This window comes from Vulpes vulpes, chromosome 11, assembly GCF_048418805.1.
Source record: "Vulpes vulpes isolate BD-2025 chromosome 11, VulVul3, whole genome shotgun sequence".
Lineage (NCBI taxonomy): Eukaryota > Metazoa > Chordata > Mammalia > Carnivora > Canidae > Vulpes > Vulpes vulpes.
Genome location: NC_132790.1, coordinates 54,463,696 through 54,487,318, shown reverse-complemented (window position 1 = coordinate 54,487,318; position 23,623 = coordinate 54,463,696). Strand labels below are relative to the sequence as shown.

Genomic DNA, 23,623 nt, shown 5'->3' with positions numbered 1-23,623 from the left:
TTCCTTCTTCCAGTTCCCAGCTCTGGGGCAGCTTCCAACAGATGGCCAATTGACTGAAGGGAGAGTTGGAAGGATCCCTTGAGGAAGAACCCTGTGATGCCACTCCAGTACATCACAATGAATATTCCCCTAATCCTCCCCCAACAGGACTTGGGTACCTGCATCCTCGGAAAATGCCCCCCTCAGACCTTCTGGGGATGGTTGGATATCCCTAAGCTGATATACCAGGGTATTTCAAAATGTGATGGCATTTACCACTCTTTAGGAGACTGGGAAGAAAGGGAGCCATGGCCCAGTCCTTCTACATAGGTCCAACAAGTCAGAGGGCCTATCCTATGGTGATTTCCCTGGCCCTGAGTGCAAATTGGGATGATTTTACCTATCAGCCCCCAGAACCCACACCCACACCATAAGTCAGAGGCATTATGGAGGGAAGAGAGCCAAGTGGAAACCATCGAAGTGCCCACTCCCCACCTCAACCCAAGATAAATCTGAAGCAAGACCACAATTCCTCCTGGAACGGCAGATCCTAGTATCCCCTCTACAAAGACTCACACAACATTCTCATCTTATCCTCATTCATCTAGCACATGTAAGCCCCTGCAAATAGCAGACAGATCATGGTGGACTACTAACTGAACCAAGCAGAAGCCCAAGTGGTACCTGCTGTGTGGGTGTAGTATCATTTCCGGTACAGTGTGGCCTCTGGCATTTGGTCTGTGGCTAATGTTCTATTCTTTACAAAACCATCAGTAAAAAGGACCAAAAGCAGTTTGTTTGTAAGTGGGCAGGATAGCAGTACACATTCCCTTCTTGTCCCAGGGCCCCCTTAATTGCCCCATCCTCTCCCATGAGAGACCGTGATCATCAGCACATCCCATGGGCTGTCACGGGATCTAATACATAAACAACATCATGGGATTTGGACATAGGGGGCAGTGATAAGTCTCTGAAATGGAAGCTTGGAAAAGCAGCACAGAGTGGTAGGGACAGCTGCAGAAGCAGCACCAGCTAAGAGAGAGCTTCCAAGTATGGCTGTCATGGCTAAGGTAAATGGAAAATCTGCTTCATGGGTCCAAATGGATCCCCCCCTTAACATTTAGGAATCTGAGAGGATGCAGCCTAAAAGAGTCAGCCTCCTGGCTGACAGAAGAAGTAAGAAGTAAGGCAATGGAGAAACGTAGGGGGAGAAGGAAAGACAGAAGCTGCCCTCAGAGCTTATTCCCACAAATACAAAAACCAATCTGTGAGCAGATTCCACCTCTTCTGAATTAATTGGCACAGGAACAGAATACTGAAGAGCCACAGTTTTATTTCACATGTGCAGGATTGTGGTAGCATCAGTGTTTACAATGCATGAGGTCACAGAAAATTTATAAAAGAAAAAGCAATTGCATGCAAGGCCAAGCATATGCCTTCCCAGGACCCCTGTGTACATATGCATATGATACTGGAGAAAAAAGACAGCAGTACAAAAAAATACCCTTGAACCAATTACACATCAGAGACCTAATACTATCCAATATAACATTTTTAAAGTTACTTATTCCATTTAGATGGTTCCAGTGGTATATAAGCATATCTTTAAAGTAAAAAAAACCCAAAAAACCTAAAAAACCAACTAAACATAATACCAATATTTATGTCACCAGGTAAGGTGAACATTCCCCAGCTTTCCTAATATTCAGGACTAAAGATAATTTTATTTGCATTGCTTTATGCACATTCCTCAACTACAACAAAGGAAAGCAGCTCAGTGACATTATGAGTTATGGGTCCTGTTGACCATGTAAAGACAATATACATCTTCAAGCTCTTCGGTATGACTCTGATAAAGGACCTATTCAGTGGATCTGTATCCCCAGCACCCTTTTGCCCTTTCACTCACCCCAGAGACCCAAGAGCCTGGAGAATTCCTGACATGAGCTGCTCAGCTCCAGAGTGGCAGAGACCCAACCCTTCTAGGCTGCTGGTGCCCCAGGGTTGAGGGACAAGGGATTAAGGAGAGCAGAGAAGATAGGGATGGAAGGGTGTTTATACATATGGACTTCCCAGATCCCTCAGCTCACAGAACATAAAGACAAAGGACTATTTCAGATGACTGTACGACAAACTTCAATTGTGCTAGAGCTAAGAGCCTTCAAACATCCAGTGTCATGGAAACACGAGGCATAGACAGCCGGAAGAGGCAAAACATCCACAGTGATGGTGACAATCAATATGGATCTGGAGGAATTTGTGGATGACCTCCTATGGTTTAGGCGTTCTATTCTTATCAGTTTTATTATTTATTTATGCCTGTCTTGTTCTAAAAAGACTTCTGTCCAGCATTCCAAAAGATGGTGGATGAAGAACATAAATTACAAGGGAAGAAGAAGGAAAGTGGCCAAATGGAGGAAACATGAACACAGCTTGGGACCAGCTCCCAATCTTCCAAGACTCGCAGGCAGTTACAGTTACAATTCTGCTTCCTCAGAGAAAGGGTAAGCACATAGTCTTAAAAAAACATGAGATAAGTTTTAAAATTATAAAATAATTCTTAAAAATTAAAATCAGCCCTAAGTTGCCACACAGAAAAGAATCATTTCAAGTGAATTTGAAATAGTATTTTGACAGTGTTTAGCCTGAGGATAAAAATACATCTTAAACCACATTCAGGTAAAACAAATGAACAAACAAAACTGCATCCAGTAGAGTTAATCCTGATATAATATGTTATTGCTATTTTGAATCCATAATATATATAAGTAGGATAAAGTAAATAAGTAATAACATTGGTTGTTAGGAACCAAAATTTTCAGTGTAAAACAAACAAACACAAAACCAGAGAAAGTTAAGTAAAAACCTTTAATCAGGGTTCCGTGGGAAATCTCTGTACCCTCTATTCAATTTTGCTGTGAAACTAAAACTTCTCTAAAAAAATAGTCTGGTTTTTTTTTTTTTTTTAAAGTTCATGATTTGCCATTAAATCGGAAATACTAGTATAACTTATAATTTTTTTCTTTCTAAAAAAATTATTTCCTAGCAATAGCCACTAAAACAACTTAGAAATGACACTAGCTGGTAGCACTTGGCCCCTCTAGCACTTAAATTATGGTCTCTAAATATTTCCCACTAAAGGGAAACCAGAGCTCCTTCAAGAAACTACTTAGCCCGTCTGGGGCACAATATGTACAAAATAAGCCAAAAGCTATCAAAAACTACTATGGTCACAACAAAATGACACAGAAGCAATTTGGTTCCAACTGGCCAAAGGTGGGAGATTTTGAGCATTAAAAGGTTTATCACTTCAATGGACTGAAACACACCAGATCTATGAAAAGAGCCAAGTTCATGATACTCCCTTCCACCCCAAATAAGAGATTACTGGTCATCCTTGGAGTTTGCTGGGACATCAACTCTTTATTCTGACAACTGATGAATAAAGGGGAAGAGTCTAGAATCTGTCTTGCCTTTGATATAGCCCTTTTCAGAGTAACCAATTGATGAGGATAGAGTTTTTTTTTGTAGAACAAACAGTTTGTAAATGCAGAAGAAACGATCACATTAAAAATCACCATTTTGGGGGCTGATGGCAGGATTATATTTCTGAGTATTCCAAAACTCCTTCCGAATTCAGAACAGAGGTAAAAGAAGTATCCATTGTCTCTTGAATATATAAAAGCTAAGTAACCAACTATTCCTAGAAAGCCTTTTTAGTACTCTGGCCCACCATATTCTGTATTAAATGAACCAAACTGTAAAAAAAAAAAATCATGATTTTTGGAATCCCTAATGGAATAGTGACTTTAGGCAATAATCATCAATGACTGCTGAAACATTAGGTGAAAAGATGATGAGGAAGTTTCTAGGGAAGAATCAAGCTGACAACACTGGACCTGTGGGTCAGTCTTAGATCATTTAAAGCAATGAAGTCTTCTTGCCCAAAAAAGAAAAAAAAAAAATTGAACCTAAATCCATCCAGCCTCTAGTTGTAACTTTCCTAGATCTCTAGCTTTATCAGTTCACAGACCATATGAGGGACAGTACGATACAGTAAACAGCACCACAATTCCAAAATGTAGGAAATACTAAGATGTAATATCCAGATAACTTGAACAAATAAATGACATAAAAGGGGAGATTGCTATATAGACTTACAGAGATTTAAGAAGTATATCAGATATAATATATGGCCTTGTTATTAGATCCTGATTCAAACAAAAGAACTGTAAAGAGACATAATTCCTCAAGAAACCAAAGAACAAACTAAACCCAAAGCTAGCAGAAAGAAAGAAAGAAATAGTAAAAATCAGAGCAGAGATGAGTGAAAGACAGAACAAAAAAAACAAAACAAACAAAAAAAAAACCAAGAAAAAAAAAATCCGTGAAACTGGGCACCTGGAAGGCTCAGTGGTTGAGCGTCTGCCTTTGGCTCAGGTCATGATCCTGGGGTCCTGGGATCGAGTCCCACATCAGGCTCCTGCACGGAGCCTACTTCTCCCTCTGCCTGTGTCTCTGGCTCTCTCTGCGTGTCTCTCACGAATAAATAAAAAATCTTAAAAAAAAAAATTAATGAGACTGAGAGGTTTGTTTTTTTTTAAGATCAACAAAATGGAAAAATCTTTAGCTAGATTAACTAAGAAAGAAGACTCAAATAACTAGAATCAGAAATGAAAGAGGAGCTATTACAGCTGATGCCACAGAAATAAACAAGACTATAAAATATTAATATGAACAACTGTATACCAACAAATTGGGTAATCTAGAACAAATGAAAAAATTTCTAGAAACATACAACCTACCAAGACTGAATCATGAAGAAATGGAAAATCTGAGATCAGTAACTAGAAAGAAAATTCAATCAGGAACTGAAAATCACAAAGAAAAACCCAGGACCAGATGGCTTTGCTAGAGAATTCTATCAAACATTTAAAGAAGAATTAACACCAATTTTCTTGAAACTCTTCCAAAAAATCAAAGAGGAGAAACACTTATAAGCTCATTCTATGAGGCTAACATTGCCTTAACACCTGAGCAAGACAAGATGTAACAAGAAAACTACAGACCAATATTTCTGATGAATATTGATGCAAATATCCTCAACAAAGTACCACCAAACTGAATTCAATGACACATTAAAGGGATTGTATACCATGACCAAGTGAGATTTATTTCTGTAATGCAAGGATGGTTCCACATATGAAAATCAATCACTGCAACACACCATGTCAACAGAATAAAGGGCGAAAACCACATGATCATCTTAATTGAGGCAGAAACAAGATGTTGGTGTTGACAAGATTCAACACCATTTCAACGACCAAAACACTCAACAAACTAGGAATAGAAGGAAATCACCTCAACATGATAAAGGCCATATATGAAAATCCACAGCTAATATTATACTCCATGATGAAAGACCACAAGATTTTTTCTCTATGATCAGAAACAAGGCAAGAATGCCTGCTCTTGGGAATCCCTGGGTGGCTCAGCAGTTTGGCGCCTGCCTTCGGCCCAGGGTGTGATCCTAGAATCCTGGGATTGAGTCCCGCGTCCGGCTCCCTGCGTGGAGCCTGCTTCTCCCTCTGCCTGTGTCTCTGCCTCTCTCTATGTCTATCATGAATAAATAAATAAAAATCTTAAAAAAAAAAAAGATATCCACTCTACCCAATGTGATCTACAGATTCAATGCAATCTCTATTAAGATTCCACCATGTTTTTTGCAGAAATAGAAAAATTCATCTTAAAATTCTTATGGAATTTCAAGGAATCCCAAGTAGCCAAAACAATTTTGAAAAAGAACAAAGTTGGATGACTCGTACTTCCTGATTCCAAAAAATATTACAAAGCTACAGTAATATACAGTAAAAGAGTGTGGTACTGGCATAAAAACAGACAAATAAGAGTGCCTGGGTGGCTCAGTTAGTTAAGCATCTGCCTTTGGCTCAGGTCATAATCCCAGGGTCCTGGGATCAAATTTGATGTCAGGCTCCCTGCTCAGCAGGAGTCTGCTTCTCCTTCTGCCCTTCTCCTCACTTGTGCTCTCTCTCTCTCAAATAAAGAAATAAATAAATAAAAATCTTTAAAATAAAAAACAGACAAAGAGACCAAAAGAGTAGAGAGGCTAGAGATAAACCCTCACATATGTACTCAAATGGTCTTCAACAAGGACTCTCAGGCAATTCAACAGGGAATGGACAGATTCCTCAAGAAATAATGCTAGGAACACTGGATATCCACATGCAGCCTTAAAAAGGAAGTCTTGTCACATATTAAAACGTGGATGAACACTGAGGATGTTACACTAAGCGAAATATGCCAGTCACAAAAAGACAAATAATGCTTGATTCCACTTATACAAGGCACCTGGAACAGTCAGATTCATAAAAACGGAAAGAATGGTGGTTGCCAGCTGAGCGGGGAAAAGGAGCTATTGTTTAATGGCTGGGGTTTCCGATTTGCAAGATGAATAAACCCTGGAGATCTGGTTCATGATGATTTAAATATACTTAACACTATTGAACTGCTCATCTAAAAATCATTAAGATGATCAATTTTACACTACATGTTTATCACAATAAAAAAACAAAGACAATTGACATAATCAGGAAAAAACGAAACATGAATTCTCTACACAGTTAATTTCATTTAATCCTGCACTCAGACACAACTACTTAACCCTGAGGCAGTGGAAAAACACTTATATTGAGAGGTAGAAGACATGGCTTCCAGCCTCAGATCTCCTAATTGGGTATTAAATGATGTTAAAGAATTACTATTACCTTTATTGGGTACAGTGACATCATGGATGTACTTTTTAAAAAAGTATATTTTTTATTTGAGAGAGAGAAGTTAATTTTCCTTTTTTTCTAAAAGATTTTATTTATCTACCTATTTATTTGAGAGAGAGCGAGTGAGCGAGCGAGCATGTGCACACCGCAGGGAGAGGCAGGGGGAGAAGGAGAAAGAATCTCACTCAGACTCCCTGCTGTGCATAGAGCCCAATGTGGGGCTTGATCTCACGACCCTGAGAACACAACCTGAGCTAAAATCTAGAACTAGATGCTCAACTGACTGAGCCACTCGGGTGCCTCTGAAGTTATGTTTTCTAAGATTTGCTTTAACATATTCTAGCCAAAAAAGAAAGAGTACTAGGCAGTGGTACATGAGAAAGTACAGCAAAATAGTCATAATTATTGAAGCGGCATGATGAGTACCTGGGGATTCAGTATGCTATTCTCTCTGCTTTGTGAGCATGTTTATATTTACACAATAAAAAGTTTAAAACAAAATAAGGGGAGAAAAGGATGACATAGCATTAACATATTGAGATTTTATAACAATAGTATATTTCACATCCTATTGCTAATTTTTAAAAAGCACTATATTTCAAATTGCAGTAACCAAATTAAAAAAAGAGAAGAAACTAAAAGGAAATTGAAAGAATTTTCAAGCTTCAAGTAAATGTTCCTCACCAACTCGTCCAGCCATAAGCAAACAAAACAAGGTAAAGTGAATGAGGAACAGGGAAAGAGGTGCAAAGAGTGCCATGGAGGGTGGCCCACCAGGACCACATCTGCACAATAATGGAGGAATTTCTGTGGGGAACAGTTCCATTACATCACAGGATACAATGGATGAGAAGGTGTTGCTGAGCATTCCTGAGATGCACGCACAAGATGGACCTGTCTCACTTTTGGGAGTAGAAAGAAATCAGTCAAGCAAAGACTTCGGAAGAGGGATGAAAGGTACGCAAGATTCCACTTGAGATGGCACTTGAGAAAGAAGAGACAAAGATGAAATATAAAAAATAAGGATGGAAGTGAATTTCACAAAGCTCAGAATACTGATGTAAAAGATCTGAAATTCAAAGAGCAGTGAGATAAGTGGCATAGGAGGCAAGTCAACCACCACCAGCTGCGTCTAAGGGTGGAAGACAAATGGCATCAATTAACGTAGTCTGGTGAAATCCAGACAAAAGAGAACTGGAAAGTTAACTGGAATGATCCCCCCAAAAACGGGGTCAGGTTACAAGGAAGGGAGAGGGGTTGGAAGGGCAGTCATCCTGAGGCCGTAAGGGGTGGCCAGCCTAGGAGGGCGCCGTGGAGAAGGCAGTGGGGACATGGGAGCTGGGTGGGGAGAAGCGCTTCACCTCTCCTGGAATCCCACTATCTGCAAAATATATGAAAAGAAAGGCCAGGGACCCTTCCTCAGCTCTGAATAAGTTGTTCTCCAAACTTACTCCTGGCTGCAAAGACGATTAAACACAAGGGGATAGAAAGTAGAGAAGCCACTGACATCTCAACTCAAAGACACAGTTTAAGTTTGCCCGGAAGTCTTGCTGTCCATACCTCGACTGCCTTGCAAACAAGAAAGGTGGTCTCCAGGGTCCCCTAGGACTTTGTCATACATCAGGAAGTCAGGGAGGAAAATGAAGACTTCCTCGGGCCAGGCCCAAGAGCATGCACAAGACCCCAGCATGCCCAGGCCAAGGAAGGCAAGCCCTCAGCAGTTGCTGCTTTGACCCATCACTGGACCCTGGCCACAGGCAGCATACTACCCACATTCTCCCAGTTTGGCCCCCCGATAAATTCTCTGGGCACCCGTGCCTAACACAGTTCCTTAGCACACCTCATGTGATGTTTAAATATGAACACCATCCAGTGCTTCCTGTGTGACTGTGCCCCATGTACCTGACTTACACTGTGTCTTCATACCATCCCCGTGAAATAGTCACGAGGTAGATATCATTATCATTATAGGGTGAGGGAAACCGAGGCTCAGTGAGGTCGTCTGCAGACTTCTACCTGACCAATGAACAGCAGGGTGAGCTTCTCCAGGTAGAGTGGTGTTTGTGTTCCCTGCTGGAGAAAGCCGCTGGATCACAAAGAAGTCAACACTGAGCCGAGGTCCCCGGGTTTCTCAGTGAGGCCTCTTCTGACAGGAGACCTTACTGATTGCTAACCTGAGGGTCGAAGGGTCTCTTGCCTCTGGCACAAGGCACAAGAGGCTTGGCCAACAGGGTGAGGTCACTCCAGAGGGCCCAGAACCCAGCAGCATGGCACTATGGTTCTATGGCCAGAGCCCCGGGACAACTCTGATGGGGTCAGGATGGGGTGAGGGATGGATAGGTGGCCGTAGAAGTGGAAGTTACAGCAGGGAAGACAGTCCCAGCATTCCAGGGCCCAGGGGTAGGGAAGGTCTCAAGACCTTGCTGGAGCACAAAGCCCCACCACCCCATGCACCCTCAACTTCCCCTGATAGAAAACGAACCTCAGTTTCTCACAAAACATAGACCCAAACCCGGGGGGTGGGGTGGGCTCCACTTTCTCAACTCTTCCAATGTTACAGACATCCTACACGGGAACTAGCCAGCCCCCTTCCAGGCCCTGGCCCCTGTAGTCACAGGCAAAGTGAAATGAGCCTCAAGCAAACCCCTCCAAGAGACCATCAAGGTCTAGACCCTTGTTCATTCTCTTTGCACAGTTCAGTGCATCTGAGTCCTGCCCTCACTCGTCACAGATACTGCTCCTTAAGCACTGAACAGTGGAGAGGGAGGCAGAAGACCCAGCTTTTGGCCAAGAGTCTCTTATATACCCTGTCATGTTGCCAGTGCCCTATGTCCCTCTGCCTCAGTTTTCTTGCCTGCCTGTAAAGCAGCCTGTCCCTAACTACCTCGCCCAAGGGTTGTATAAAAGGAGACAAGTGAGACAAACCCCCCTGAATTCCTAAGCAGCAGCACCATCACCAACACCTACCACTGTGCTCAGAGTTTCTTTCTGCCCCACCCCCGATCCCAAAGGCCCAGGAGCACAGGCAGTAAAATAGCATCACCGATGGCCTGGAACAGCCCGAGCCCTGTGTCCCCATGGGTTTGGCTAATGCCCTCAATAAAGGTGACTCTGACACAACCAAGAGGGAAAAGAAAACATTCTTCCCCAGCAGCTGGAGGGACCTCCCTCTTGCCTGCTCTAGATCACCTAGCAACACTGCCCCTTCCCTGGAAAGCTATGGATCAGTGATCCTAGAGACTGCCTAAGTCCTAAAGAGGGTTTAAAAATGTCAGTGTTCCCCTCTGTTCTGATTTCTAGTGGCATCCCTTTTAGGCAAGCCCATGTGTCAGTCCAGCCTCGTGAGCTCTGTGGAGGAGGAGGGCTTACTGCACATAATCTGGAAAACAGATGCTCATTCTTACATAGGTGGCTTTAGTGGCCCCACAGATACATATGAGAAAGTAACTGGCCATCTACAGAGTAAACCAGCCTAAACTTGCCAGGCAGCCCCAGCACATATCACTGTTCAAGCCAGGCCAAGCAGGTATTGGCAGGGCTGGGCAGGAGAGGCTGGAGGGGGTAAAGCAGGCAACCTGCTCTAAAGAGGGATGGATAGCGAAGGCAAGGGCACTGAAGAGGCATCCAAGGTAGGCAAGGTCAGGTTCAAGGAGCCCGCTGCAGGATGAGCTCGGTGATCTCTGCCCTGCTACCCAATCTCATGGGTATTCCATAGTAGGCTGTGCCTGGGCTGACATACACAAATGTAGTCTGGGCCACTTGGTAGAGGCCAGCAAAGAAGGGGTTCAAGAGATAGGCTGCCACGTTCAAGGGGAAGATTTGCCCAGCATGTGTGTGCCCAGAAAGAATCAGGTTAATGTCTGGCCGGGCCTGCAGGGCTCTCTTGGCAGCCAGGGGCTGGTGCGCTAGCAAGATGGTGGTGTGGTGTGGGCTGCAGCCTCCCAGGGCCTTGACGAGGTCCATGCCATGGCCGTAGTAGTGCAGGATGTCTGCCTCAATATCGTCCACCCCGGCCAAGCAGATCCAGTCATCGCCCTCACCACCCCCGGGTTGGGCCCCTGTGGCTGAAATCTTCACATTCTCGTTGTGCAGTGGCCTGACGTTCAGGGATTCCAGCAGCGCAAACCAGTTGCTGACATCTGACGTGTAGTACTCGTGATTCCCCGTGACGAAATAGGTGCCGAGGCGGGAGTGCAGCTGGCCCAAAGGAGCCACGGCTGTACGGAGGACAGAGGCTTCGGAATCACAGAGGTCACCCACGATCACCGTGACGTCTGGTTCCAGCCTATTCACCATCCTCACGAACATTTCCATCTTGGTCCTGCCCACCGTGGGGCCCAAGTGAATGTCTGAGAGAAGCGTGATCTTGAGGCCATCCATGGAGGCGGGCAGCTGGTGGATGGGCACCCGCACGGTTTTCACAGCCGGGGGCCGGGCAGCGTTCAGGAGCCCAACCACACTGAGCACAGTGGTCACTGCCACTGCCAGGGCCGGCCGGACTGCCAGCTTCCTTGTCTTGTCGAGGCTGCCCACCACCCTACCGCTGCGCCAGGCCAACAGCTGGTAGGCCTGCTCCATGCCGCTGAGGGTACAGAGGAAGAAGAGCATGATGACGTATGCCCCAAGGCAGGAGTAGGCTGCCAAGGAGAAGAGATATGGCTCCTCGGCCACTAAAAAGAGCATGGTGAAGAAACTGGAATGGGCCAGGGCCAGAAATGCCATGACAGCCATCTTCCAAAGCTGAAACCAGGCGGACTCTGCGGCTGGGGAGTGGCTGAGGTTGCCGACTGCGCTACGCCAGATGTAGAGGGAGCCAATGAGCATGAGTGAGTTGGCAAACAGGGCGAGCTGCAGGCGGAACAGCCAACGCCAGGCCCTGAGCTCAAGGCTCCCGGCCAGATAGGAGCGGGACACGATCATGGACACGAAGATGGTGCCGGCAGCCAGGGCAGCCTTTGCACCCAGGGACAGCTGCCTGAAGGTCGCCATTTCCTTGGCTCCTAAGAGGGTCCCCTGCCAGTTCTGTGCGGGCGGGCTCTGGAAGGTGACTTCCTTAGAGAGGACAGAGGCCAAAGACAGGTTTCCAGGTCAGCTCCGCCTGCAACCAGGAACCGGCATCAGCTTTGTGGGGTATTACAGCTTTTTTGTCCCCATTCAAAATCTGAAGGCCACTCACATCTTCCCAACCCACCTTGAATCCAGGCCACTCAAGTAACAGTTGGCTGCTACCCTTTAGTATTAAAATACAGACATAGTGGATTGTAACATGGTGGGCAGTTCTCATTTTCTTACAGTTTTCTGAAAGTTTAAAAGTTTTTCCACAAACCATATGAACTCTTTTTATATAATAAGAAAAACATTATTTCATGTTAGCGGTTCTTGAAGTGTGATCTGGGGAGACCCTTGCAGGAGGTTTATTTACTCAAAATTATGTTCATAATTATACTAAGCTATAACTGCCCTTTGCATTCTCATTCTGTCACGAGTGTGTAGTAGAGTTTTCCAGAGGCTCCATGACATGTGATGTGGCAAGACTGAATGTGCCGGGCCATCATCTATCATGACAGGTGTGAAAGAGGTTTGTAAAAATGTAAGACAGTGCCACTCTTCCCCCCTGAAGTTTGAAGAAAAATACTGTTATTTTTCAAAAAACATAGTTTCTTACATATAATGATTTATTATTTCTTAACTAAACTAACAAATATTTAAATTTTTTCTGTTTTAATTTCCAGGACAGTTGGTCTGAGAACCGCTGTTCTATATACATGTAAAGGAGAAAATAATGGAAAGCCAGGCTGCTGGTATCTTTCTGAAGCTCCAGGCCCAGCAAGGACGCCTAGACACTGACATAAGAATTCCTGGGTTGAAACTGGCCTTCCTCTGTAGACTCTGGGGGCGCACGCACACATGCACGCGTGCACACACACACACACACACACACACACACAATGATGCTGCACAATCATTTTCCAGGGGGCCGCCCTTTCCACCCGCTCCTCATCCATAAACCCTGACCTCTCCCCTCCCACAACCCTCCCAGATATTGGTTAAGATCTGTCACCCCCTGTCTCCCCATGTTCTCTTCTCTTGGGGAAATGTTTCCTGGACACTTCCCCAGCCGCACCCTGGCCAGGGGTTCTCCAGCTGGGCAGCTCTCGGCCAGGACTCCCCGGACTCCCGCAGGCCTTCTACGACCCACACAGTGAGCGGGAACACCGCACACAAGGGAGGCAGAAGTCACCAAACACTCGATTTGAGGTGCCTTTTCCTCAAGAACCCCAAACCAAACTATTTTCAGCAGCTACTTTTCAATTACTTACAATTTTCAACCTTCATTTTGGATAAACGCGTGACTCTTGTGTGCCGAGTCACCGAAACCTTTTATCGAGGGACGCGATCTCCACGCGAACAGGCCCCATCCCCTCCTCCCCTCCTCCCCTCCTCCCCTCCTCCCCTCCTCCCCTCCTCCCCTCCTCCTGAGACCGCCCAGCGTCAGCCCGCCCGAGCTCGCGGGCAAGGGCAGGGCCCCCCGCCCCAGGTCCCCCGGCTGGACGCTGACCCCCCCCGGCCCTGGCCTCCGCCGCCGCCGCCGCCTGCAGCCCACCTCGTGCCCACCCTGGGCCTGCACCGCCAACCCCGGGCACCGGGGACATCAAGGCGGCCGGGGCGGCAGCGGAGGACGAGGCGTCAGGACAGAGCACACCCTGGAGCACCTCCATCCGGCGTCCCCTGCCGGCCACCCTGTCCCCGCGTCCTCCTCCCGAGCGCTCCGCAGCGCCCGACCGCGCCACCGCCGAGCCCCGCGGCCGGGCCCTGCGCTCCCCGCGACCCCTCCACCCCTCCGGGAGGCCGCAGAGCGGGAAGGGCCCGGCGCACTGCGGCGCACCCGCCCCGGCTCCGACCGGGAAGTGGGTCCGCGGGCCGCGCCGCGCCGAGCCGAGCCGAGCCGAGCCGAGCCGCCTCGCCCCGCCCCGCCCCGCCGGGAAGGACGCGCGCCCGCCCCGCCCCGCCCCCGACGGCAGGGCCCGTCCGCCGCCCGCGCTTCCCCGGCGGTCCCGGCCCCCGCCTGCAGGCCCCGGCCGGCCGCGCCCCCGGCAGCGCAGCCCTCCGCGGGGCCCGGGACTCACCCGCAGGCCGCGCGCAGAGCCCAGCAGCAGCGGCAGCAGCGGCAGCAGCGGCAGCAGCGCCCCGAGCACGCGGACCGCCGCGGGCAGCGCCATCGCCACGTCCCTCCCGGCTGCGCAGTCGGCGCGGGCCAGCGGGAGCCCCGGCACCCGGCACCCGGCACCCGGCACCCGGCACCCCGCGGAGGCGCCGCCCGCCCCGCCCCGCCCCGCCGCCTGGCCCCGCCCCGCGGCCGCGGAGCCTCGGGGAGGGCCCGGGAGGGCCCGGGAGGGGCCGGGGAGGGGCCGGGGAGGGGGGCGAGCTCCAGGGCCGCGGGCTGCCGCGTGACTCCCGGCGCGGGTTGTCCGGGTTGGGCTGGCAGGCGCCGCGGGGTTGGACTGTCGCGGGTCCCCGGGCTCCCCGGCCGCCTGAGCCCAGAAGGGGAGGCGGGCGCCGGAGGGCCGAGGGGAGGTGGACGGCTGCCCCGCAGGGACGCCGTGCCCAGACCTCCACGCCGGGGGTCCGCAAAGTGCGGCCACGGCCAACTGTAGAGCTGGTGCTTGTCGGAAATTAGAGTTCCAGGGCATCATCCCAGAAGCCCTCAACCAGAAACTCTAGGAGGGGTCCAGAAATCTGTGTTTTTACAGACTTTCCAGGTTATTCCAGTGCGTGCTGAAATTTGAGAACCACTGTGCAGGTGACGGATTCCTTTAGAGGTAAGGCTCAACTGCGACAAAATCAGTTTACAATGCCAGCCCGTGGGGCAGCCCCAGTGGCCCAGCGGTTTAGCGCTGCCTGAGGCCCCGGCTCTGATCCTGGAGTCCTGGGATCGAGACCCACGTCGGGCTCCCTGCCTGGAGTCTGCCTCTCTCTCTGTGTCTTTCATGAATAAATAAGTAAAATCTTAAAAACAACAACAACAACCCTCAAAGCACCCAGGTTTGCAGAAGTTTTACTTCGACTTCATGGTTGGGTTTTGAGACAGAAGAGAAGCGACATCTCCCACCTTTCAATTTTGCACTTGAGTCTCAGCATCCTTACAATGCAGGGAATCTGTCAAATGGGTGTGAAGTACTATTACATATTTTTACACTTGGGAAGAAAAAGCCTTTGCAGCCTCAGTTAACAGAACCTTTTGGAACGCCTGGGAGGCTCAGCGGTTGAGTGTCTGCCTTCACTTCAGGGCCTGATCCCATGATCTGAGACGGAGTCCCACATTGGGCTTCCTGCATGGAACCTGCTTCTCCCTCTGCTTGTGTCTCTGCCTCTCTCTGTGTGTCTCTCATGAATAAATAAATAAAATCTTTTTTTTTTTTTAAGAACCTTTTCCTGATTGGTTCCTCAGGAACTCTGAAAAATCCCACTTCCCTTCACTGACACTATAAGAGTTTCAGCTTTAATGGAAACTGAGTTTTAGAGGGAAATCGCTTTCATTTCTTTCCAGTTTATTTATTTAAAGTTTTTTTTTTATTTTTATTTATTTATTATAGTCACAGAGAGAGAGAGAGGCAGAGACATAGGCAGAGGGAGAGAAGCAGGCTCCATGCACCGGGAGCCCGACATGGGACTCGATCCCTGGTCTCCAGGATCGCGCCCTGGGCCAAAGGCAGGCGCCAAACCGCTGCGCCGCCCAGGGATCCCTATTTAAAGTTTTTATTTTAATTTCAGTTGGCCAACATACAGTGTTATATTAGATTCAGATGTACAATATAGTGATTCAGCTCGTCTATGTAACACCCTGCACTCATCACTACAAGTGAGCTCCTAATCTCCATCACCGCTCTGGTAACCATCAGATCTCTAGAATTAAGAGTCCGTTTCTTGCTTTGTCTTTCTTATTTTCCCTCTTCGCTTGTTTTTTTTTTTTTGTTTGTTTGTTTCTTAAATTCCACATATGAGTGAAATCATGATATTTGTCTTTCTCTGACCTATTTTGCTTAGCATTGTACTTTCTATCTCCATCCATGTCATTGCAAATGGCAAGATTTCATCATTATGGCTGAATAATATTCCATTAGATAGATAGATACATACATACATAGCTACCACATCTTTATCCATTTATCAATCGATAGACTATTGGGCTATTTCCATATCTTGGTTATTGTAAATAATGCTGCTATAAACGTAGGGATGCATGTATCCCTTTGAATTAGTGTTCTTGTATTCTTGAGTAAATACCCAGTAGTAGTATTTGCTGTATCATAAGGTACTTCTATTTATGTGTATGTGCGTGTGTATACATCATATATTTAATTTTTTCCAGCTTTATTAGTTATAATTGACAGCACTAAATTCATTTGTTTTAAATATTTTATTTTGTTAACTCCTTATTTTGAAAAATAAAATGTAAGGTTAAATTATGATATTAACACATTCTCTCCCAGACTAAACTTTAGTTAGGCTCCTCCTATCCTTGCCTGACCTGCATTGCCTGATCTTAGCAAAGAATCCTGCTAAATCAGCTTAGGGAAGATTACCTGACTCTTGACACCTGATCAAGTTCCTCATTCCTTGCCTTTGACTTCTAAGTCCTTGACCTGCCCTTAGCAAGAATTTTCTGATATCCCCTGTTGTAAAGTTTCTTCTTCAACAAACCCCTCACCTCACTCTGCTGGTCAACTATAAATCCCCAGCTGTCTTTGCTCTACTTAGAACTGAAACCTTAAAAAAAAAAAAAAAAAAAAAAAAGAATTGAAACCTATCTCTCTCCCCTATTACAACATCTTTTTTTTTTTTTTTTAACTTATTTATGAAAGGGGAAGGGGCAGAGGGAGTAGCAGACTCCCCACTGAGCAGGGAGCCTGATCCATGGGATTGATCCTGGGACCCCTGAGATCATGAGTGAGCCAAAGGCAGGCAGACTCTTTTTTTTTTTTTTTTTTTTTTTTTAAGATTTTTTATTTATTAGAGACACACAGAGAGGCAGAGACACAGGCAGAGGGAGAAGCAGGTTCCATGTAGGGAGCCTGATGCGAGACTCGATCCCAGGAGCCCAGGACCAGGCCGAAGGCAGACGCTTCAACCTCTGAACCACCCAGGCATCACAATGCTGGCAGACTCTTAACCAACTGAGCCACTCAGGTGCCCCCTCCCATTACAACATCTTGAAGGGAGTCTTCCTTACCATCTTAACAGGTGTCAGAATAATTTTTTCTTTAACATTATTTTGCACAACTTTTGGATCCTTAAAAAACCTTAATCTGGTTTTTAAACACTGGGAGAAATGACTATAAAAGTCAAGAATAGTGGTTACTTATGGGGATGAGGAACTGAGATTGAGACCCAACTCATGCAGGGATTTTTGGGGGTTTAGGAGGCAAGAGAGTTTTGTTTTTTGAACTGGAGGGCAGTTACAAGGGTTTTCTCCATAATATAAATCATTATTTTTTTGTGTCACTTTCTGTATCTTTTTAAAATAAGTTAAAAAGTTATATTTTACTTTTAAAAAGTGTTTCAAAAAAACCCTTTTCTATTGTGTAACAAAATAGCTAAAGTTCCATTTGTTCACTCCTTTCTCTTTTCCCACTGGGCATTTCCTTGAGAAACTGAGAAATAGTCACTGGCTTTCCCTTCTCAAGTTCTTCTCATGCCTAAAGCACCAACTGCTTCTCATTGTATCATGGAGTCCTTTTCAAACTCTGCAACCCTGGTCCAATACTGAGAGCAAGGCCTTTGGAAGCGGGCCCCTTTGAATTAAAATTCCAGCTATGCCTCTTAATATCTGTGTGACTGTGAGCAGGTTACTTACCTTCTCTGGACCTTTGTCCCTTCATTGGTAAAATAGGGATAATAATATCAGACTCAATGGGTAATTGGGGAAGTTAGCAGAGGTGATGACTACAAGACATTTGGCACCTATAGAATGTTAGTAGGACAATTGATGAAGTCAGAATTAGGCTTGTACGTTAATTTCTTGAGTTTGATAAGAGTACAAAATCTGAAGATTAATTAAATAATAGTTTTATATAAATTTATTGATTTTGATACACTGTGGTTATATGAGTATCTTTGTTTTTTGGAACCAAGAGGTCATCACCTTTGCAGCTCTCAAACAGTTCAGAAAAAAATGCATATATACATACATGCAGAACAATAAAGCAGATATGGTAAAATACCGACATTTGGGGAATAAAACAAGGAATCCTTTGTACTGTTTTTTCAACTTTTTTTCTAAGTCTGAGTTATTGCAAAATGAAGTTCCAAAAAAAATTTTAAGGCCTTAGCACACACACAAAAAAGTCCTTAGCACAGGGGCACCTGGGTGGCTCAGTGGTTGAGTGTCTGCCTTTGGCTCAGGTCATGATCTCAGGGCTCTGGGATGGAGTCTGGCATCAGACTCCCTGCTTAGTGGGGAACCTGCTTCTCCCTCTCCCTTTACCCCTCTCTCTGCTTGTGCTCTCTTTCCCTCAAATAAATAAATAAAAATAAAATCTATTAAAAAAGATGTGAATTTTGTATGTCTATTTTTATATCCTTTCCTAGTTATTTTTTTTTTAATTTTTATTTATTTATGATAGTCACAGAGAGAGAGAGAGGCAGAGACACAGGCAGAGGGAGAAGCAGGCTCCATGCACCGGGAGCCTGACGTGGGATTCGATCCCGGGTCTCCAGGATCGCGCCCTGGGCCAAAGGCAGGCGCCAAACCGCTGCGCCACCCAGGGATCCCTAGTTATTTATTTTTATTATATTTCTACAGTAGGATCAGTCCTTGAAACATGGAGAAAAGCACTGATAACCAGAGACAAAACTGATCCTTCACCAAAGGTCTTTTGAGAAGCACAGAGACCTCATCTATAGCCTAAGAACAATGAAGGAGAGAGAGATGTGTGGCCCAATAACACAGATAGAAACCCTGTTTTTCTATGCTAACAGAGATTTTCCCACAAAGGCATCAATCTCAACCACTTTGACCAGTTTGGTTAGTTCCCTTTATGGTCCTAGCGAAGGTTCACTATTCAGCAAATTTCAAGTCCCAATGTCAGTTCTGACCTGTATTTCAGTGTAAAAAATTAACTTTACTTTTCTAGTATTTAGAAAATTCTATTAAAACAATTGTCATATAGGGTCACCTGAATGGCTCAGTCATTAAGCGTCTGCCTTGGGCTCAGGTTATGATCCTGGGGTCCTGGGATGGAGCACCACATTAGGCTCCCTGCTCATCGGGATTACATAAACTCTCCTGATTAAATGCAGACAACTCTAGCAATTATATAAAATATAAGACACTTTTGGACCAACACAGGCCTTAGAACACATAGCCATTCTGCTCCCTCTGCTGTTCCACCCACTTGTGCTCTCTGGTTCTCTCTCTGTGTCAGATAAATAAATAAAATCTTAAAAAAAAATAATTGTAATTTGGGATAGGGTTTATATGAAATGATATATGTTAAAGACAAGGAAATGATACATGAAATGATATATGTTAAAGACAAGGAAAAAACAAAGCCTCCACTAAAAAGACATGACACTTAAAAACAATGCATGATCTCAGACCAAGGGGGGAAAATAGATAAAAAAGACATTTTGGGGACAATTAAAGAAAGTTAAATATAGACTATGGGTTAAAAAATAGTGTTGTATCAGGGCACCTGGGTGGCTCAGTGGGTTAAATGTCTGCCTTCAGCTTAGGTCATGATCCCAGGATCCTGGGATGGAGCCCTGCATCAGATTCCCTGCTTCTCTCTCTCCTTTTGCCCCCCACCCCACTTGTGCTCCCTTTATTTCTCTCTCTCAAATAAATGAAATCTTTAAAAAATAATATTGTATCAGTATTAAAAACTCTAATCTTTATAATGATACTGTGGCTATGTTCTTAGAAAATACACTGAAACATTTAGGGGCAAAGAGGTATAACTTAGTCTCAAGTGGTAATAATAATATGTATCTATTTATGTATATAATTATATACTAAACATAGTGTACACACATATTACGTGTCTATGATGAGACAGCCAATTATGGAGCAAATAAGGCAAAATGTTAACTACTGATGAATTAGGTATAGGGCATCCAAGAATTCTTATGACAAAATACAAAGTTATTTAAAAAATTAAAAAACAAACAAACAGGGGCATCTGAGTGGCTCAGTGGTTGAACCTCTGCCTTTGGCTCAAGGTGTGATCCCAGGGTCCTGGGATTGAGTCCAACATCGGGTTCCCCACAGGGAGCCTGCTTCTCCCTCTGCCTATGTCTCTGCCTCTCTCTCTCTCTCTCATGAACAAATAAAATCTAAAAATAATAACAGGGGATCCCTGGGTGGCGCAGCGGTTTGGCGCCTGCCTTTGGCCCAGGGCGTGATCCTGGAGACCCGGGATCGAATCCCACATCGGGCTCTCGGTGCATGGAGCCTGCTTCTCCCTCTGCCTGTGTCTCTGCCTCTCTCTCTCTCTCTCTCTCTCTGTGACTATCATAAGTAAATAAAAATTTTAAAAAAAAAATAAAAATAATAAAAATAATAACAAAATATATATATTAAAAAACAAAGTCTCCAGCCTACAGACATGGATAGTTAGTTCTGCTGAGTAGCAAATCCTTATCTTTCTCACAAGGACATGACATGCAAAGTCTTGAGACTTGTATTCCGGGGTTAGGTTGTGCAACCAACTGATGGGTATGGTCATGAAACAATAAAAAGGTAAAATTGTGAAATAATTGGCCAACAGTTTGTCCACAGTTCTAACAAAAGTCAGCAACTGTGTATCAGGACCTGGATCACACCATGTGGCAGTCATAAATGTGAGGATGTCCTTGTCCTCATGTCCTCAAAATACCTTCCAGGAGCCTGAGATGTCTTGAAACATAAAATGTCCCAAGTGAGACCTGACTTAGGGGAAAACATTGATGACTTTGTTTTAAACACTCTATTCTGTCTTCTTTCTGTTGCCTTACTGTCCAGAGCATCTGTTTCTCAGGATGTCTCCGCTGCACTTTATGAGGTTGTTCCTTTCTCTCTCATATTTGGGCCTGTTGTTTTTCCTTCACCAGGGCCTGTAGAGTTAGCTCACTTTCTTTGTCTGTAGCCGTGGCTCACCTCTCCAAAAGATCAGTCGTTTGTTAGTTCAGTTGAAGGTTGCAACCAGCTATGGTCAGAATGGCTATGTGTTCTAAGGCCTGTGTTGGTCCAAAAGTGTCTTATATTTTATATAGTTGCTAGAGTTGTCTGCATTTAATCAGGAGAGTTTATGTAATCTGGATTTCCAGTTTCTCTTCAAAGATCAGATCTCACAAGACCAGGCCCTCAGCCCCTTCGAGGTAACAGTAGTCAGCATAAGGCCATCCTTTAGCCAGGGTTGGTCCTTCTAGTAGGTGACAATCTCCATCCATCTGGCCCACTTCATTTTGAACATAAAGTAAATATCCCCGTGATATTTTTCATTTTGAGACTCCTAGGTCAGAGTATCAGTGGTAATGTGATCACAATACGTATAATTGCTGTATCAGAGCCATCTGAGTGATACCACAGATTTTTAAAAATTTTTATTTATTTATGATAGTCACACACAGAGAGAGAGAGAGAGAGAGAGAGAGAGAGAGGCAGAGACACAGGCAGAGGGAGAAGCAGGCTCCATGCACCGGGAGCCCGACGTGGGATTCGATCCCAGGTCTCCAGGATCACGCCCTGGGCCAAAGGCAGGCGCCAAACCGCTGTGCCACGCAGGGATCCTGATACCACAGATTCACTAATCACCTGTCTCCTGAGCCCTGGGCTGCTTGCTCCAGTCTAGATCAGTGCTATAGACTGAATGCCTGTGTCACCCCTAAAGTCATATGTTGGAAGCTAATCCACGCGATAGTATTTGATGGTATTATTTGATGGTCTTTGGGTTTTTTTTTTTTTTTACATAATTAGATCATGAGAATAGGGCTCTCATGAATGAAATTAGTGTCCTTATAGAAGAGACTTCAGAGAGCTCGTACCATGCGAGGACACAGTGAGAAGACGGCTATTCATGAACCAGAAAATAGTCTCTCACCAGAACTGAATCTGCTAGAACCTTAGTCTTGGATTTCTCAGCCCCTAGAACTATGAGAAATAAATTTCTGTGTTTATAAGCCACCCATTCTGTGGCATTCTGTGATAACAGTTGGAACAGTTTAAGATGGTTACCCAGCCTTCTTTGGGGCCCACATGGGACTCCATCCCTGTCATCATTCCAGTTCTAAGGGGACGGTCATTGAAGGCTTACTTTTCTGGCTTCTCCAGACTTTGAGTTCCCTGAGGAAAAAGTTGATAATGATCCCTTTACTGCCTTCATAGTTTTTCTTTTTTTTTCCAGAAGGTCATACAGTTGGAATCATACAGTATGTAGCCTCTTCATATTGGCTTCTTTCACTTAGTAAAATGCATTTATATTTCCTCCATGTCTGTGGCACAATAGCTCATTTCTTGTAAATGCTAAATAATGTTCCATTGCCTTGATAAATTACAGTTTCTTAATCCATTCACCTATTGAAGGACATCTTGTTTGCTTCCAAGTCTTGGTGGTTATGGATAAAGCTGCTGTCAACATTTGTGTGTAGGTCTTTGTGTGGACATAAATTTTCCACTCATTTCAGTAAATTCTAACAAATGCCATAACTGCTGGATGGTGTGGTAATAGTATGTTTAGTCTGGTAAGAAACTGCCAAACTGTCTTCCACAGCGGCTGGACCATTTTGCATTCTTACCAGCACTGAATGAGAGTTACTGCGGCTCCACATCCTTGTCAGCATTTTGTATTTTGGCCATTCTAATAGTTGTGCAGAGGCTCACATTGTTATTTTGGCCTGTATTATTGAAAAATGTCAATGGCAAAATGAGAAAAGTTGAAGAAAAGAAAAGCTAAAAGATTAGAGACCACTAAACTGAGAAGAGAGGGGATCCCTGGGTGGCGCAGCGGTTTGGCGCCTGCCTTTGGCCCAGGGCGCGATCCTGGAGACCCGGGATCGAATCCCACGTCGGGCTCCCGGTGCATGGAGCCTGCTTCTTCCTCTGCCTGTGTCTCTGCCTCTCTCTCTCTCTCTGTGACTATCATAAATAAATAATAAAAAAAAAAAATTAAAAAAAAAATAAACTGAGAAGAGAGATACATTAATTACATGATCTTGAAAACGTGCATAAAAGACATTATTAGGACAGTTGGCAAAACTGGAATAGGGAATATGGATTAAATTCTTGTAGTATTGGGAAATTTCCTAGATTTGATCATTGTCTTGTTTTTATGACCTACAAACTGAAAGATTAAGAATCAGGTGAGTTTAATGTATGCAACCTGCTCTCAAGTGATTCAGAAAAAAATATATATAGGTAAACATAAAGAAAGGAAATATGGCATAATACTAGCAGTTTGTGAATGTGGGTCATGGGTACATAGGAGTTGTTTGTACTATCTTTGCAACTTTTCTGCAAATTATTTTATTTAAAAAAAAAAAGGTTAAAGAACTAGAAAAATAATAGTTCTGCCTTTAACATTGCATCCATATCTTTTGGTGTGCACAGACGAGTTTCTCGGTCTTATTTTGAAGAGTGGAATCCCGGACTCAAGGTGTGTGCATCTTCCTCTTGATCAGCTAAATAGCTTACAGAGTGCCCTGACGTGCACATTTTTACTTTTTTCCTTCTCTCTCCCTAAAATGTCAGGTCCTTGGCAGTGCCACAGTTGTAGGCCTTGGGTCCTCAGCATCAGCCTCCCCCAGAATGCTGGTTAGCAGCGCAAGTCCTCAGACCCTCACCCCAGACTCGCGGGGCGAACCGCTCGGAGAGC

The 23,623-nt window shown here is 45.0% G+C and overlaps 2 protein-coding genes and 1 long non-coding RNA gene across 3 annotated transcripts in view; 1 reads left to right on the top strand and 2 right to left on the bottom strand.

Moving 5' to 3' along the window:
* The window catches only part of GLB1 (galactosidase beta 1), an 82,173-nt gene extending 68,087 nt beyond the window's left edge, over window positions 1-14,086 (bottom strand). Inside the window, exon 1 of the mRNA XM_072726343.1 lies at window positions 13,901-14,086. Within this exon, the coding sequence (XP_072582444.1) occupies window positions 13,901-13,993 (93 nt within the window). The 5' untranslated portion in view covers window positions 13,994-14,086. The remainder of the gene's footprint in view (window positions 1-13,900) is intronic.
* TMPPE (transmembrane protein with metallophosphoesterase domain) lies at window positions 1,293-13,575 on the bottom strand. The gene is made up of 2 exons (XM_072726344.1): window positions 13,378-13,575; window positions 1,293-11,871 (listed from the first exon to the last, which is right to left on the bottom strand). Exon 2 carries the CDS (start codon window positions 11,760-11,762, stop codon window positions 10,419-10,421), a length of 1,344 nt encoding a protein of 447 aa, XP_072582445.1. The 5' UTR covers window positions 11,763-11,871; window positions 13,378-13,575; the 3' UTR covers window positions 1,293-10,418.
* Window positions 14,087-14,455: 369 nt separating the features above from the next.
* Window positions 14,456-23,609, top strand: LOC140594432 (uncharacterized). Its single transcript, XR_011995212.1, has 3 exons — window positions 14,456-14,593; window positions 23,359-23,404; window positions 23,500-23,609. It is a non-coding gene; the product is annotated as an uncharacterized lncRNA (long non-coding RNA).
* Window positions 23,610-23,623: the final 14 nt, after the last annotated feature.

Coding starts and splice junctions, on each gene's coding strand:
- TMPPE (XM_072726344.1), bottom strand. CDS start 11,762: ATGGCGACCTTCAGGCAGCTGTCCCTGGGTGCAAAGGCTGCCCTGGCT.